The sequence below is a fragment of the Mobula birostris genome, chromosome 14 (genome assembly GCF_030028105.1).
Source record: "Mobula birostris isolate sMobBir1 chromosome 14, sMobBir1.hap1, whole genome shotgun sequence".
In the NCBI taxonomy this organism is placed as follows: Eukaryota; Metazoa; Chordata; class Chondrichthyes; order Myliobatiformes; family Myliobatidae; genus Mobula; species Mobula birostris.
This window is the reverse complement of record NC_092383.1, coordinates 99,350,064-99,366,318: the sequence shown is the minus strand read 5'-3', so window position 1 is coordinate 99,366,318 and position 16,255 is coordinate 99,350,064. Positions and strand designations below refer to the sequence as shown.

The following is a 16,255-nucleotide window of genomic DNA, read 5'->3' as shown; positions in this document are numbered from 1 at the left end:
AATACTAAGGAGAAAGTGCTTGGGAAACTGAAAGGTCTGGAGTAGATAACTCACCTGGCTAAAGAGATTGTGGAGGCATGAGTAGTGATCTTTCAAGAATCACCCAATTCTGAAATGGTTCCAGAGGACTGGAAAGTTGCAAATGTCACTTCACTCTTCAAGAAGGGAGGGAGGCAGAAGAGAGAAAATTTTAGGTCAGTTTTCCCAGCTCAGTGTTTCTGAAGATGTTGTGTGGATTCAGTGTACTTGGGGGCATGTGATAAAGTCAGCACGGTTTCCTTGAGGGAAAATCTTGTCTGACAAATCTGTTGGAATTCTTTGAGGAAATAACAGTCAGGAAAATTGGTGGATGTTGTGTACTTGAATATTCAGAAGGCTTTCGACAGGGTGCCACACATGAGGCTACTAAGTAAGTTAAGTGCCCGTGGTATTACGAGACAGATACTAGCATGGATCGAGAATTGGCTGATTGGTAGGAGACAAAGAGTGGGAATAAAGGGAGCCTTTTCTGATTGGCTGTCGGTGACTAGTGGTGTTCCACAGTGGTCTGTGTTGGGACCGCTTTTTATGTTGTGTGTCAGTTATTTGGTTGACAGAATTGATGGGTTTGTGGCTAAGTTTCTAGACAATATGTAGATAGGTGGAGGGGCAGATAGTGTTGAGGAAGCAGGGAGTCTACAGAGGGGCTTAGACAGATCAAGACAATTGGTTAAGAGGTAGAAAATGGAAGACAATGTAGGGAGGTGTATGTTCATGCACTTTGGTAGAAGGTATAAAGTCATGGACTGTTTTCTAAACGGGGAGAAAATTCAAAACTCCATGGTGTAAATGGACCTGGTAGCCCTTGGGCAGGATTCACCCTTCACCTGCTAAACTCACTGCCCCCCTGCTTTCAGGAATCCTGCGATTGGTACCCTAAGACCCCACTGCTCCTCGGCTCTCCCTGGAATCCCACCTTTCGACATGTACAGCCTACCCTGATCAGACCAGCCAAGCTGCATCTTCTCACTTCTCAGAAATAGATTCCACCTGTCGTTGTTCTGTCAATTAATCTGTATCTGTAAAACAACCCTTCTCAGTATCAATATCGCAAAATTCCCTGCGGTCTGAAAATGTAATCTCCCAACCAACACGCTTCAGCTCTCGGGCCAGACTTTCCAGTTTCTGCCTCACATTCCCTGCGTTGTTTTGCACTCTCTCCCCTTCTTGGGTTACAGACTTTAGACTTCACTCACCTCTGGGCTCTGCCACCCCTGCGGGTAACCCGATCAGCTCTGTCAGTCCGCCCTCTGATATTTAATCCTGCTCACACCACACCTTCCCCTTTTGTTCTGTACGCCTCTCCCCAAACCCCACCCCTCCTGCAAATTGAAGCTTGCTTCATGTCGACACTGAGCCAGACAGGCAACCCAATCCACACGAACAGCCAAGCACTCAGTGTTTCTCATTGGGCTGAGCAGGAGGGTCACAGAGTCAGACAGGAGGGAAACAGGCCATTAAACGGTCAGTGACTCTGTCCGGCTGTGTGTCACAGGTCGTCGTCACTCTCTGAGTGACAAAGGTACCTACCTCGCTTCCTCCTCACCCTGATCTGTGTCCTTAAATTTCATCTACCTCAGGGTAGGGGAAAATTGCTGCAGTCTGTTCTGTCTCATTTTAAATATCCCAGTCTTACCCCTCCTAACTTCCTCCACTCCTGGGGGAACAGACCCAGCCTCTCCTCAGAAGTGAAATCCAATGTCCCAGGCAACATCTTGGTGAATTCCCCTCTGCACTGTTCAGTGATGATCACATCCTTCCTGTGGCCTGCAGACCAGAACTGCACGCAGTAGTCCAGCTGAGGACTAAGCAAGGTTTTTAGAAATTGAAACAACTTCTTTACTCTTGTACTCTGTGCCAGTAGTATAATGACATTGTCTACCTGTGCTGTCATTTACAAGAATCATTGGTCTTTCTCAACAAGCTCCAAGACCCCTCTGTTCCTCATTTCTCCCAACTGTCCGACCATTCATAGTGTATGTGTGGGGACCACGGGGCACTAAGTCACAGACCGGGAAGAGTGTAGTTGTCCCAGGATGAATGATGGGGAGGGAAGAGTGTAGTTGTCCCAGGATGAATGATGGGGAGGGAAGAGTGTAGTTGTCCCAGGATGAATGATGGGGAGGGAAGAGTGTAGTTGTCCCAGGATGAATGATGGGGAGGGAAGAGTGTAGTTGTCCCAGGATGAATGATGGGGAGGGAAGAGTGTAGTTGTCCCAGGATGAATGATGGGGAGGGAAGAGTGTAGTTGTCCCAGGATGAATGATGGGGAGGGAAGAAGGCAAGTGGCTATAAGAGCAGACATGTTCATTGTGGACAGAACAATTGCTCCACGGGGGCATTCGTGCCCTACTGGGAGGGACAGAGGGACTTTCTCAGGGGTAGGGTCAGGATGATATTAGTTACCCGGGGGGGGGGGGGGTCCTCAAGCAAGGCCAGAGAACGCTGACCCTGATTGGGTTCCACTCTCGGCAGGTGATGATGGGTGGATCCTGGTTCACTGAGGCCTTCGGAGATCCGAGGAGTGTGGCTGACGATGAGCTGCTACAGCGTGCAGTGCAGGCAGTGCAGGAGCAGCTGGGCATTGTAGCACAGCCACTGAGGACTGTCGTCAGAGTACAGCAGGTGAGGGGACTACTCAACCGCGGGAGAGAAGGGGCAAAGTGCCCAACACACACCGCAGGGGACAGAGTGAAGCTGCCTCTACACTGTCCCATCACACACTCCCAGGACACGGGTCAGACACAGAGTGAAGCTCCCTCTACACTGTCCCATCACACACTCCCAGGACACGGGTCAGACACAGAGTGAAGCTCCCTCTACACTGTCCCATCACACACTCCCAGGACACGGGTCAGACACACGAGTGAAACCTCCAGAGTGTTTCCGAGTAACTTTGTCCATGTTCTTGACACACAGGACTGTATCCCACAATATGAAATTGGACACTGGAAGCTCTTGGGTAAGTTGGCATGGAAACCTGGTGTGTGACCCACACCCCTCAGCACCCACCACCCACCACCCACAAGTCTGCCTCCGACCCCTCAGCACCCACCACCCACAAGTCTGCCAACGACCCCTCAGCACCCACCACCCACAAATCTGCCTCCGACCCCTCAGCACGCACCACCCACAAGTCTGCCTCCAACCCCTCAGCACCCACCACCCACAAATCTACCTCCAACCCCTCAGCACCCACCACCCACAAATCTGCCTCTGACCCCTCAGCACCCAGCACCCACAAATCTGCCAATGACCCCTCAGCACCCACCACCCACAAATCTGCCTCTGACCCCTCAGCACCCACCACCCACAAATCTGCCAATGACCCCTCAGCACCCACCACCCACAAATCTGCCTCCGACCCCTCAGCACCCACCACCCACAAGTCTGCCAACGACCCCTCAGCACCCACCACCCAAAGTCTGCCTCCAACCCCTCAGCACCCACCACCCACAAATGTGCCTCCGACCCCTCAGCACCCACCACCCACAAATCTGCCTCCAACCCCTCAGCACCCACCACCCACAAATGTGCCTCCGACCCCTCAGCACCCACCACCCACAAGTCTGCCTCCAACCCCTCAGCACCCACCACCCACAAGTCTGCCTCCAACCCCTCAGCACCCACCCCATGACTCTGTCCAGGCATTCAGACGACCCTGATTGAGAGATGCAAACCTATCCCAGTGGTGTGCGTCAGGGACCCCTTCTCTTTATGATTTTTATATATGACCTGGATGAGGAAGTGGAGGGATGGGTTAGTAAATTTGCTGATGACACAAAGATTTGGGGTGTTATGGATAGTGTGGAGGGCTGTCAGAGGTTACAGCGGGACATTGATAGGATACAAAACTGGGCTGAGAAGTGGCAGATGGAGTACAACCCAGATAAGTGTGAAGTGGTTCATTTTGGTAGGTCAAATATGATGGCAGAATATAGTATTAATGGTAAGACTCTTGGTAGTGTGGAGGATCAGAGGGATCTTGGGGTCCGAGTCCATAGGACACTCAAAGCAGCTGCGCAGGTTGACTCTGTGGCTAAGAAGGCATACGGTGTATTGGCCTTCATCAATCGTGGGATTGAGTTTAGGAACAGAGAGGTAATGTGCAACTATACAGGACCCTGGTCAGACCACACTTGGAGTACTGTGCTCAGTTCTGGTCACCTCACTATAGGAAGGATGTGGAAGCTATACAAAGGGTGTAGAGGAGATTTACAAGGATATTGCCTGGATTGGGGAACATGTCTTACGAGAATATGTTGAGTGAACTTGGCCTTTTCTCCTTGGAGTGACGGAGGATGAGAGGTGACCTAACAGAGGTGTGTAAGACGATGAGAGGCATTGATCATGTGGATGGTCAGAAGCTTTTTCCCAGGGCTGGAATGGCTAGCGTGAGAGGACACAGGTTTAAGGTCCTTGGAGTACATACAGAGGAGATGTCAGGGGTAAGTTTTTTACACAGAGAGTGGTGAGTGCGTGGAATGGGCTGCTGGCAACGGTGGTAGAGATGGATACGTTAGGGTCTTTTAAAAGGCTCCTGGACAGGTACATGGAGCTCAAAAAAATGGGTAACCAGAGGTAATTTCTAAAGTAAGTACATGTTCGGCACAGCATTGTGGGCTGAAGGGCCTGTATTGTGCTGTAGGTTTTCCATGTTGCTATCCCCAAGCCAACTCTGGACATGACTTCCTGTCCTGTTCCCACCCACCCTGCTGCCCGTGTCACTTTCTCCTACAGTCAGTATGCAGCCAGCCAGGAACAATCAACACACACACTCCACCCTCTCTCCTTATCAGCCAGCTCCAAATCCCCCTTCTATCCTACACACCATCTCTGGCACACACTCTGTTTCCTGTAAAGCCCTCCAGCCCCTACACCTCTCGTGTGTCTGAAACCACCACTGTCCCTACACCTCTCCGTGTGTCTGAAACCATCACTGTCCCTACACCTCTCCATGTGTCTGAAACCATCACTGTCCCTACACCTCTCCGTGTGTCTGAAACCACCACTGACCCTACACCTCTCCGTGTGTCTGAAACCATCACTGTCCCTACACCCCTCCGTGTCTGAAACCATCACTGTCCCTACACCCCTCCGTGTCTGAAACCATCACTGTCACCTACACCTCTCCGTGTGTCTGAAACCATCACTGTCACTACACCTCTCCATGTGTCTGAAACCATCACTGTCCCCTACACCTCTCCGTGTGTCTGAATCCACCACTGTCCCCTACACCTCTCCGTGTGTCTGAAACCATCACTGTCCCTACACCTCTCCGTGTGTCTGAAACCACCACTGTCCCCTACACCTCTCCGTGTGTCTGAAACCATCACTGTCCCCTACACCTCTCCGTGTGTCTGAAACCATCACTGTCCCTACACCTCTCCGTGTCTGAAACCATCACTGTCCCCTACATCCCTCTGTGTGTCTGAAACCATCACTGTCCCTACACCTCTCCGTGTGTCTGAAACCACCACTGTCCCCTACACCTCTCCGTGTGTCTGAAACCATCACTGTCCCCTACACCTCTCCATGTGTCTGAAACCATCACTGTCTGTACACCTCTCCGTGTGTCTGAAACCACCACTGTCCCCTACACCTCTCCGTGTGTCTGAAACCACCACTGTCCCCTACACCTCTCCGTGTGTCTGAAACCATCACTGTCCCCTACACCTCTCCATGTGTCTGAAACCATCACTGTCCGTACACCTCTCCGTGTGCCTGAAACCACCACTGTCCCTACACCTCTCCGTGTGTCTGAAACCACCACTGTCCCCTACACCTCTCCGTGTGTCTGAAACCATCACTGTCCCTACACCTCTCCGTGTGTCTGAAACCACCACTGTCCCCTACACCTCTCCGTGTGTCTGAAACCATCACTGTCCCCTACACCTCTCCGTGTGTCTGAAACCATCACTGTCCCTACACCTCTCCGTGTCTGAAACCATCACTGTCCCCTACATCCCTCTGTGTGTCTGAAACCATCACTGTCCCTACACCTCTCCGTGTGTCTGAAACCACCACTGTCCCCTACACCTCTCCGTGTGTCTGAAACCATCACTGTCCCCTACACCTCTCCATGTGTCTGAAACCATCACTGTCTGTACACCTCTCCGTGTGTCTGAAACCACCACTGTCCCCTACACCTCTCCGTGTGTCTGAAACCACCACTGTCCCCTACACCTCTCCGTGTGTCTGAAACCATCACTGTCCCCTACACCTCTCCGTGTGTCTGAAACCACCACTGTCCCCTACACCTCTCCGTGTGTCTGAAACCACCACTGTCCCCTACACCTCTCCGTGTGTCTGAAACCATCACTGTCCCCTACACCTCTCCGTGTGTCTGAAACCACCACTGTCCCCTACACCTCTCCGTGTGTCTGAAACCACCACTGTCCCTACACCTCTCCGTGTCTGAAACCATCACTGTCCCTACACCTCTCCGTGTGTCTGAAACCACCACTGTCCCTACACCTCTCCATGTCTGAAACCATCACTGTCCCCTACACCTCTCCGTGTCTGAAACCACTACTGTCCCTACACCTCTCCGTGTCTGAAACCATCACTGTCCCTACACCTCTCCGTGTGTCTGAAACCACCACTGTCCCCTACACCTCTCCGTGTGTCTGAAACCACCACTGTCCCCTACACCTCTCCGTGTGTCTGAAACCATCACTGTCCCCTACACCTCTCCGTGTGTCTGAAACCACCACTGTCCCCTACACCTCTCCGTGTGTCTGAAACCACCACTGTCCCTACACCTCTCCGTGTCTGAAACCATCACTGTCCCTACACCTCTCCGTGTGTCTGAAACCACCACTGTCCCTACACCTCTCCATGTCTGAAACCATCACTGTCCCCTACACCTCTCCGTGTCTGAAACCACTACTGTCCCTACACCTCTCCGTGTCTGAAACCATCACTGTCCCTACACCTCTCCGTGTGTCTGAAACCACCACTGTCCCTACACCTCTCTTAGTCTGAAACCATCACTGTCCCCTACACCTCTCCGTGTCTGAAACCACTACTGTCCCTACACCTCTCCGTGTCTGAAACCACCACTGTCCCCTACACCCCTCCGTGTGTCTGAAAACCATCACTGACCCTACACCTCTCCGTGTGTCTGAAACCATCACTGTCCCCTACACCTCTCCCTGTCTGAAACCACCACTGTCACCTACACCTCTCCATGTGTCTGAAACCATCACTGTCCCCTACACCTCTCCGTGTGTCTGAAACCCCCACTGTCCCCTACACCTCTAAGTGTGTCTGAAACCCCCACTGTCCCCTACACCTCTCCGTGTGTCTGAAACCATCACTGTCCCCTACACCTCTCCGTGTCTGAAACCATCACTGTCCCTACACCTCTCCGTGTGTCTGAAACCCCCACTGTCCCTACACCCCTCCGTGTGTCTGAAACCATCACTGTCCCCTACACCTCTCCGTGTGTCTGAAACCACCACTGCCCCCTACACCTCTCCGTTTCCGTAACGCTGCCAGCTCATACACTCGTCCCTGTCTCTGTTGTTGAAGGTCCATGTGCAGAAGTTGACTGGACGTTGATCTGTCGGCATCCCTCTGCCCCTCTTCCTGCCTCCTCCATTTGTACGTTCCAGAACTCCCTCGCCATGATTTCTTTGTGACTGCTCACCCCTGCCTGTGTGTCGGATGATGTTTTACTCCTTGTGTCACTGATGGTGCAATATTTGTGATGTGACATAGGATTGGAAGATGTTGAATCCTTGAGGGTTGAGTTGAGAAACTGGAAAGGGTAAGGAACCCTGCTGGCAGTTATATACAGGCCTCCAATTAGTAGCTGTGTTGTGGATTACAGATTAGAAGAGGAAGTAGAAAAGGCTTGTCAAAAGTGTGATGTTATGATAGTCCTGGGAGATTTCAACATGCAGGTAGCTTGGGAAAATCAGGTTTGAAGTGGATCTCGAGAGTGATTTTGCCAGCATGATAGAGCCGAGGTTGAGCCAGCAGGTTTACAAGTAGATGATAGATATAACATGAATATAAGGAAGGACAAACCAATGACAAACCAAAAACAAATGCAGACAAAGAGTTAAGTTGTACCGCAGAGGCAAAATTCAAATGGCTGAAGAACACAGGACTGAAGGAGCTGTATTTAAATACACGTAGTGTTCAGAATAAGGTGGATGAACTCGTGGCGCAATTAGTGATTGTTTGGTCCATAGGCGGTGGTGTGGCTCTGTTGGTAAAAGATGAAATTACATCTTTAGAAAGAAGTGACCTAGGGTCAGAGAACGTCGAATCTTTGTGGGTAGAGATAAGAACTACAAAGGTGAAAAAAGCATCATGGGAATCATCTATAGGCCTCCAAATAGTAGCCAAAATGTGGAGCTGGAAAAGGCATTAATAAGGGTAATGACACGATTGTAATGGGAGACTTCAAAATGCAAGGGAATTGTGAAAACCAGTTTGGTGTCAGATTGCAAGAGCGGGAATTTGTTGAATGCCTACGAGATGGTTTTTTTTAGAGCAGATTGTGTTTGATCCTTCTTAGGGAAAGGCTATGGGTGTTGTGCAATAATCCAGATATAATTAGGGAGTTTAAGGTAAGGTAACCTTTAGGAGACATTGATCATAATATGATTGAGTTCATACTGCAGTTCGAGAGGGAGAAGTATAATTCACATGTATCAGTATCACAATGGCCAGGTGGAGTGGAGGGAGATCCTGGTGGGATGGCAGCAGAACAGAGGTGGTTGAAGCTTCTGGGAATAGCTCACAAGGTGCGGACAGATATATCCCACAGAAGAAGTTGTCAAATGGCAGGGGCAGGCAACTGTGGCTGACAAGGGGAGTTAAGGACTGCATTAAAGCCAAGGGTATATAATCTACCAAAAGTAAGTGGGAAGTTGGATGGTAAGGAACTCTTAAAAATACAACAAAAGGAAACTTAAAAAAAAAGCCACGAGAAGGAAAAAGATTAAATATGAGTGCAAACTAGCCAATAATATAAATCAGGATACCAAAAGTTTGTTTCAGTTATGTATTGGACCACTGGAAAATGATGCTGGTTGTAGAAATGGGGAACAAAGAAATGGCAGATGAACTTAATTGGTATTTTGCATCTACCTTCACTGTGGAAGATACTAGCAGTGTGTCAGAGGTCTGTGAGTGTCAGGGAGCAGGAGTGAGTGTCATTGCTATTACAAAGGGAAAAAGTGCTAGGCAAACTGAAAATCTGAAGGTGGTTAAGTCACCTGGACCAGATGGACTACATCCTAGAGTTCTGAAAGAAGTTGCTGAAGAGATAGCAGATGCATTGGTCATGGTCTTTCACGAATCACTTGATTTTGGTATGGTCCCGGAGGACCAGAAGATTGCAAATGTCACTCCACTCTTTAAGAAGGGAAGAAGAGAAAAGAAAGGAAATTATATACCACTTAGCCCTAACTTCAGTGGTTGGTAAATTGTTGGAGTCTATTATTAAGGATGAGGTTTCGGGGTGCTTGGAGGCTAATGATAAAATGTCAAAGTCATCATGGTTTCTGTAAAGGGAAATCTTGCCTGACAAATCTGTTACAGCAGGGTGGAGACATAATTTACTTGGATTTTGAGAAGGCATTTGATAAGATGTCACACATGAGACTGCTTATCAAGATAAAATCCCATGGCATTACACAGAAGATAATATAAGGCCATAAGATATAGGAGCAGAAGTATGCCATTCGGCCCATCGAGTCTGCTCTGCCATTCAATCATGTGTTGATCCAATTCTTCCAGTCAACCCAACTCGCCTGCCTTCTCCCCATACCCTTTGATGCCCTGGCTAATCAAGAACCTATCCATCTCTGCCTTAAATACACCCGATGACTTGGCCTCCACAGCTGCTCGTGGCAACAAATTCCACAGATTTATCACCCTCTGACTAAAGTAATTTCTCCGAATCTCTGTTCTAAGTGAGCATCCTTCAATCCTGAAGTTGTGCCCCCTTGTCCTAGACTCCCTTACCATGGGAAATAACTTTGCCATATCTAATCTGTTCAGGCCTTTTAACATTCACAATGAGATACCTCCTTATTCTTCTGAACTCCAGGGAATACAGCCCAAGAGCTGCCAGATGTTCCTCATTGGGTAACCCTTTCATTCCTGGAATCATTCTTGTGAATACTGGCACGGATAGAGGAATGGCTGACAGGCAGGACGCAGCAAGTGGGAATAAAGGGTTTTTTTCTGATTGACTGTCAGTGACTTGTGGTGTTCCTCAGGGGACAGTACTGGGACCGCTACTTTTCACATTGATTGTCAATGATTTGGATAATGGAATTGATGGTTTCGTAGCAAAGTTTGCCGGTGACACAAAGATAGGTGGAGGGGTAGGTAGTGCTGAGGAAGCAATGTGATTGCAGCAGGACTTGGACAAGTTGGAAGAATGGGCAAAAAAGAGGCAGATGGAATACAGTGTTGGGAAATGTAAGATAATGCATTTTGGTAAAAGGAATAAAAGTGTGGACTATTATCGAAATGGGAGAAAATTCAAACACCAGAGGTGCAAAGGGACTTGGGAGTCCTCGTGCAAGATTCCCAGAAGGTTAATTTACAGGTTGAGTCTGTGGTAAAAAAGGCAAGTGCAATGTTGGCATTTATTTCAAGGTGGATAGAATATAAAAACAAGGAGAGAATGCTGAGGCTTTATGAGACGAGTCAGGCTGCACTTGGAGTATTGTCAACAGTATATCTCAGAACGGATGTGTTGTCATCGGAGGGAGCCAGATGAGGTTCAGGAGGATGATTCTGGGAACGAAGGGGTTAACATATGAGGAGTGTTTGGCAGCTTTGGGCCTGTACTCACTGGAATTTAGAAGAATGTGGTGGTATTTCATTGAAGCCTACCAAATGCTGGAAGGACTTGATAAAGTGGATGTGGAGAGGATGTTTCCTATGGTGGGGGTGTCCAGATCTAGAGGGCACAGCAACAAAATTGATGGGCGACCCTTTAGAAAGAGGTAAAGAGGAATGTTTTTAGCCAGAGAGTAGTGAATCTGTGGAATGTTCTGCCACAGACTGCCATTGAGTCCAAGACCGTGGGTATATTTAAAGTGAAAATTGATAGTTTCCTGGTTAGTCAAGCATCAAAGGATATGAACACTGAAATCTACAGCACATTACAGGCCCTTCGGCCCACAATGTTGTGCCGACCATGTAGCCTACTCTAGAAACTGCCTAGAATTCCCCTAGCCCATAGCCCTCTATTTTTCTAAGCTCCATGTACCTATCTGAGAGTCTCTTAAAAGACCCTATTGTATCCATCTATACCACCTTTGCTGGCAGTACATTCCACACACCCACCTCTGTGTGTGTGTAAAACTTACCGCTGACATCCCCTTGCTACCTATTTCCAAGCACCTTAAAACTATGCCTCCTAGTGTTAGTCACTTCAGCCTTGGGAAAAAGCTTCTGGCTATTCACGTGATAGCAACAACAACAGCAAAACAAGTCTCTTTCCACCCTTCAACCCACAGCTTATTCTTCCAGTCCTGATGAAGGCTCTTGGCCTGATATGCTGACGGCTAACTCGTCTCCGCAGATGCTGCCCAACCCGCCGAGATGTGGAAGGCAGATGTATGTGGTTGAGCAGCCATGATAGAATGGTGGAGCAGACTTAATGGGCTGAATAGTCTAATTCTGCTCCCATCCTTACAGTCAGTTTGTCATTGAGACTAATATGGGATCAGCTATGCTGGATTGGCTGTTATTTAATGAACCAGAGGCGATTAGGGAGCTTAAGGTAAAGGAATTCTTAGGAGAGAGTGATCACAATATGATTCAATTCAACTTGAAATTTGAGAGGGAGAAAGTAAATTCTGATGTAGCAGCATTTCAGTGGAGTAAAGGAAATTACAGTGGTGTGAGAGAAGAATTGGCCAAAGTAAATTGGAAGAAAATGCTGGCAGGGATGACAGCAGAGCAGAAATGTCTTGTTTCCTTGAAAAATGAGGAAGATGCAAGATGAATGTCTTCCAAAAACAAAGAGATACTCAAATGACAATATAGCACAACTGTGGCTGACAAAGGAAGTCAACGCTAATGTAAAAGCAAAGAGGGCATACACCAAATCAAAAATTAACAGGAAGATGAGGATTGGGAAGCTTTTAAAACCCTACAGAAAACAACAAAAAGAATCATTTGGAGGGAAAAGATGAAAACAAGTTAGCAAACAAAATCAAAGTGGATAGTCAAAGCTTTTTAAGTATATAAAATATAAAAGATGAGAGTGGATATAGGACCACTAGAAAATGAGACCCAAGAAATAATGGGGGACGAGGAGATAGCAGATGAACTAAATGAGTATTTTGAATACTTTTTATGCTGTATATAAATGATTTAGATGATGGTTTAGATGGCTTTGTTACAAAGTTTAAGATGATATGAAGATTGGAGGGGCAGGGAGTGTTGAGGAGACAGGAAGGCTGCAGAAGGATTTAGACAGATTAGGAGAATGGGCAAGAAAGTGGGAAATGAAATACAGTGTTGGAAAATGCATGGTCATGCACTTATGTAGTAGAAATAAATATGCAGACTATTTTCTAAATGGGGAGAAAATCCAAAAATCTGAGATGCAAAGGGACTTGGGAGTCCTTGTGCAGAACACACTGAAGGTTAACTTGCAGGTTGAATCAGTGGAGGAAGTCAAATGCAATGTTAGTATTCCTTTCAAGAGCTCCAGAATACAAGAGCAGGGATGTGATGCTGAAACTTTCTGGTGAGGCCTCACACTGAGCATTGTGAGCAGTTTTGGGCTTCTCATCTAGGAAAAGATGTGCTGGCATTGGAGAGGGTCCAGAGGAGGTTCACAAGGATAATTCCAAGAATGAAAGGGTTATCATGCGAGGAACATTTGATGGCTCTAGGCCTGTATATACTGGAATTTAGAAGGATAAGAGGGGATCTCGCTGAAACCTTTTGAATGTTGAAAGGCCTAGACAGAGTAGATGTGGAAAGGATGTTTCCCATGGTGGGGGAGTCTAGGACAAGAGGGCACAGCCTCTGGACAGAGCAGCGTCCATTTAATGCGGGGAAATTTCTTTAGCCAGAGGGTGGCAAATTTGTGGAATTTGTTACCACAGGCAGCTGTGGAGGCCAGGTCGTTGGGCGTATTTAAGGCAGAGCTTGATAGGTTCTTGATTGGTCACGGCTTCAAAGGTTATGGGGAGAAGGCCAGTGGGGGGGTGGGGAACAGGATCAGCCATGATTGAATGGCAGTACAGTCTTGATGGGCTAAATGGCCTAATTCTGCTCCAATGTCTTATGGTCTCATTTCTCCCCCACCTCCGCCATCCGTTCACACATACCTTACCACCCTCTCACTTTTCCACTTCTAACCTCACCATTCTTCTCTCTGTTCAAACTCATCCCACTTCCTCTCCCCTCCCCTCCCTTCCCTTCTCCTCCTCTTCTTCCCCACCTCCTCTACCCACTTCTCCCTCTTCCTTCCCCTCACTCCCACCCACAGCTGACATCTCTGGATTCATTGAGCATAACCGCCTCCCTCTGACGCTGATCGGAGCCTCGTACCAGGGCGTGTCGGTGAACGACTGCATCTACCAGGCACAGCGTAGCGTTGAGCGTCTCTGCCACTGAGGTGGGGTGTTCACCCTGTCATCCTCTCAACTCTGTGCTCCTGCCCCTCCACCTAGGCTCCCCATTGGTAGACCCAGGAGTAATTGTATTTGCTCCCTCTTCCCTAAAGGTGTCGGTGTGACCCCAGTATGGTGTTAGGGTTTCCCCGCACCTAACTGCACTGTTCCGAAGAAGGACAGGAAGATGCCCCTCAGCTCAGTGGCACAGTGGGCTGTTGAGGCTGGGCTAAGTATTAGCAGGTGCTTGTATCTAGGCCGGTGAGTTTCCCCTGGAGTATAAGATGCTGAGGCTTGGGATTAGAGAAGCTTATCAAATGGGAGCTTGGCAAGGTAGGTGGTCTCTCGGTGTGGGAGCCTGGATCTAGAGAGCACAGGTTTAAGATGAGAGCAGACAAATTTCAAGGACTTGAGCATCACACTTCTCTGGGTGTGTGGAATACCAGAGTAGCTGATAGAGGTGGGTACCGTTGCAGTGTTTTAGTTAATTACCTGTGGACAGCCTCATGGTTTCGAGCAGGGGTCTCCAACCTTTTTAATGGCGTTGAACCTCAGCTTTAACTGAGGGGTTTTGGACCCCTGGTTTGGCAAGCAGGCACATGGGACTAACTCAGTTCAGTATGCTCACCAAGAGCTGATGGGCCGCTCTCTGTGCTGAGCGATGGTGTGGTCTCTCAGCGTGGAGATACATTCCACAGAGGGGAGGCAGTGGCAGGCCGTGCTTGGGAAAGGGAGACTGATTTGAAGGGTATGAGGGGGAAGGAGGGCCCCTTTACCGATACAGCGCAGAGTAGGCCTTTCGGCCCTTTGAACAGTGCCACCCCAGTGATCCCCCCCAAAAAACCGATTAACCCTGAACGAAATGGGGTACAGTTTACAACGACCAATTAACCTAATCCGTGCGTCTTTGGACTGTGGGAGGATCTTGGAGCACCCAGAAAACACCCGCGCATTCCATGGACAGGACGAACAAACTCCTTACAGGGGACGTCGGGACTGAACTTCGAACTCCGACACTCCGAGCTGTAATAGCATCGCACTAGCCGCTACCCTACTGTGGGGTCCAGAGATGAGCACGGCCTGTGGGGACGTGGGATGGGTCTGGATACACAGACAGAGAGCAGCAGGGGGGCAGGGGGAGGGTCTGGATACACAGACAGAGAGCAGCAGGGGGCAGGGGGCAGGGGGAGGGTCTGGATACACAGACAGAGAGCAGCAGGGGGCAGGGGAAGGGTCTGGATACACAGACAGAGAGCAGCAGGGGGGCAGGGGGAGGGTCTGGATACACAGACAGAGAGCAGCAGGGGGGCGGGGGGAGGGTCTGGATACACAGACAGAGCAGCAGGGGGGCGGGGGGAGGGTCTGGATACACAGACAGAGAGCAGCAAGGGGGTGAGGGGAGGTTCGGTGGGGATGTGGGTTGGGTCTGGATACACAGACAGCAGCGGGAGATCTGAACCCACACTCACCATAGCTGGGGCCCCGTGCTGCTCCGGGGGTCAGGGAAGGACGAGAGGGTTCCTGGGCGGGTGTGGATGAGTCCTGAATTGATGCCTCCTGTAGTAGGGAAGGGAGGGAGAGAGTCGGGAGGGGTGGGGGGGGGGGAAGGGACAGTTCTAAGAGCAGGAATCAAAGGTCAGGGATGTCTCCATGAGTTGTAATTGGTCGGTGTCCCTCTGTCCCCAGCAGTGAGGGCAGAGCAGAGGTGTGTGGGTGGTCTGTTTGATCAGAGTCAGGACTGTGAACCCAATAAAACCACCTCCCACCCAGCGATGTATTGTCCTGGACGAGATAGACCTCAGCCATCATGTTCATGGGTTTTTCTTCTGCAGAGGGCATCACAGGGCATGGGGCTGCTCGGCAGGTGCTGAAGAAGATCTGCACTCTTCGAGGGGCTCCGGCTGTGGGAGGAGCAGTTCCTGTCCGTTGTTGGCCTCCACTGTCTTCCACGGGTCCTACTGGGGGAAACTTGTCTTCCACGGGTCCTACTGGGGGAAACTTGTCTTCCACGGGTCCTACTGGGGGAAACTTGAGGAGCCAGCACAGAACCAGGAGTGTATTCTTTATTTCAGAAATAAACTTTTTTTGATTGTGAAAAAAGTTCAAAGGAAATTTTTTATTGAAGTACATATATGCAACCCTGAGATTCATTTTCTTGTGGGCATCTACAGTAAATACAAGAAACACAGTAGAATCAATGAAAGAATGCACCCAGCAGTACGGGCAACAACCAATGTGCAAAATACAACAACGTGTGCAAATACAAAGAGGAAAAAAACAAATAATAATAAAAAAGCAATCAATATTGGAAACATGAGATAGAGAGTCCTTAAAAGTGAGTCCATAGGGCTGTGGAAACGGTTTAGGATGTTATCCCCTTTGGTTCAGGAGCCTGATGGTTGAGGGATAATAACTGTTCCTGAACCTGGTGGTGTGAGTCCTGAGGCTCCTGTACCTTCCTGATGGCAGCAGTGAGAAGAGAGCGTAGCCTGGAAGGTATGGGTGCTTGATCATGGATGCTGCTTTCCTGCGACAGCACTCCATGTAAATGTGCTCTTTGTCGGGGAGGGCTTTACCCGTGAGGGACTGGGCTGTATTCACTA

The 16,255-nt window shown here is 49.1% G+C and overlaps 1 protein-coding gene across 10 annotated transcripts in view; it reads left to right on the top strand.

Moving 5' to 3' along the window:
- ppox (protoporphyrinogen oxidase) overlaps positions 1-15,744 on the top strand; it is a 42,691-nt gene extending 26,947 nt beyond the window's left edge. For 5 of the 10 annotated variants that reach the window (XM_072279046.1, XM_072279043.1, XM_072279042.1 and 2 more), the window contains 3 exons: positions 2,515-2,664; positions 2,959-3,001; positions 15,485-15,744. In XM_072279046.1, coding sequence (XP_072135147.1) covers positions 2,515-2,664; positions 2,959-3,001; positions 15,485-15,741 — 450 coding nt within the window. In that variant the 3' untranslated portion in view covers positions 15,742-15,744. Of the gene's footprint in view, positions 1-2,514; positions 2,665-2,958; positions 3,002-13,528; positions 13,658-15,484 lie in introns of those variants that run through there. The other 5 variants (XM_072279047.1, XM_072279048.1, XM_072279051.1 and 2 more) reach the window with 5 other exon arrangements.
- Positions 15,745-16,255: the final 511 nt, after the last annotated feature.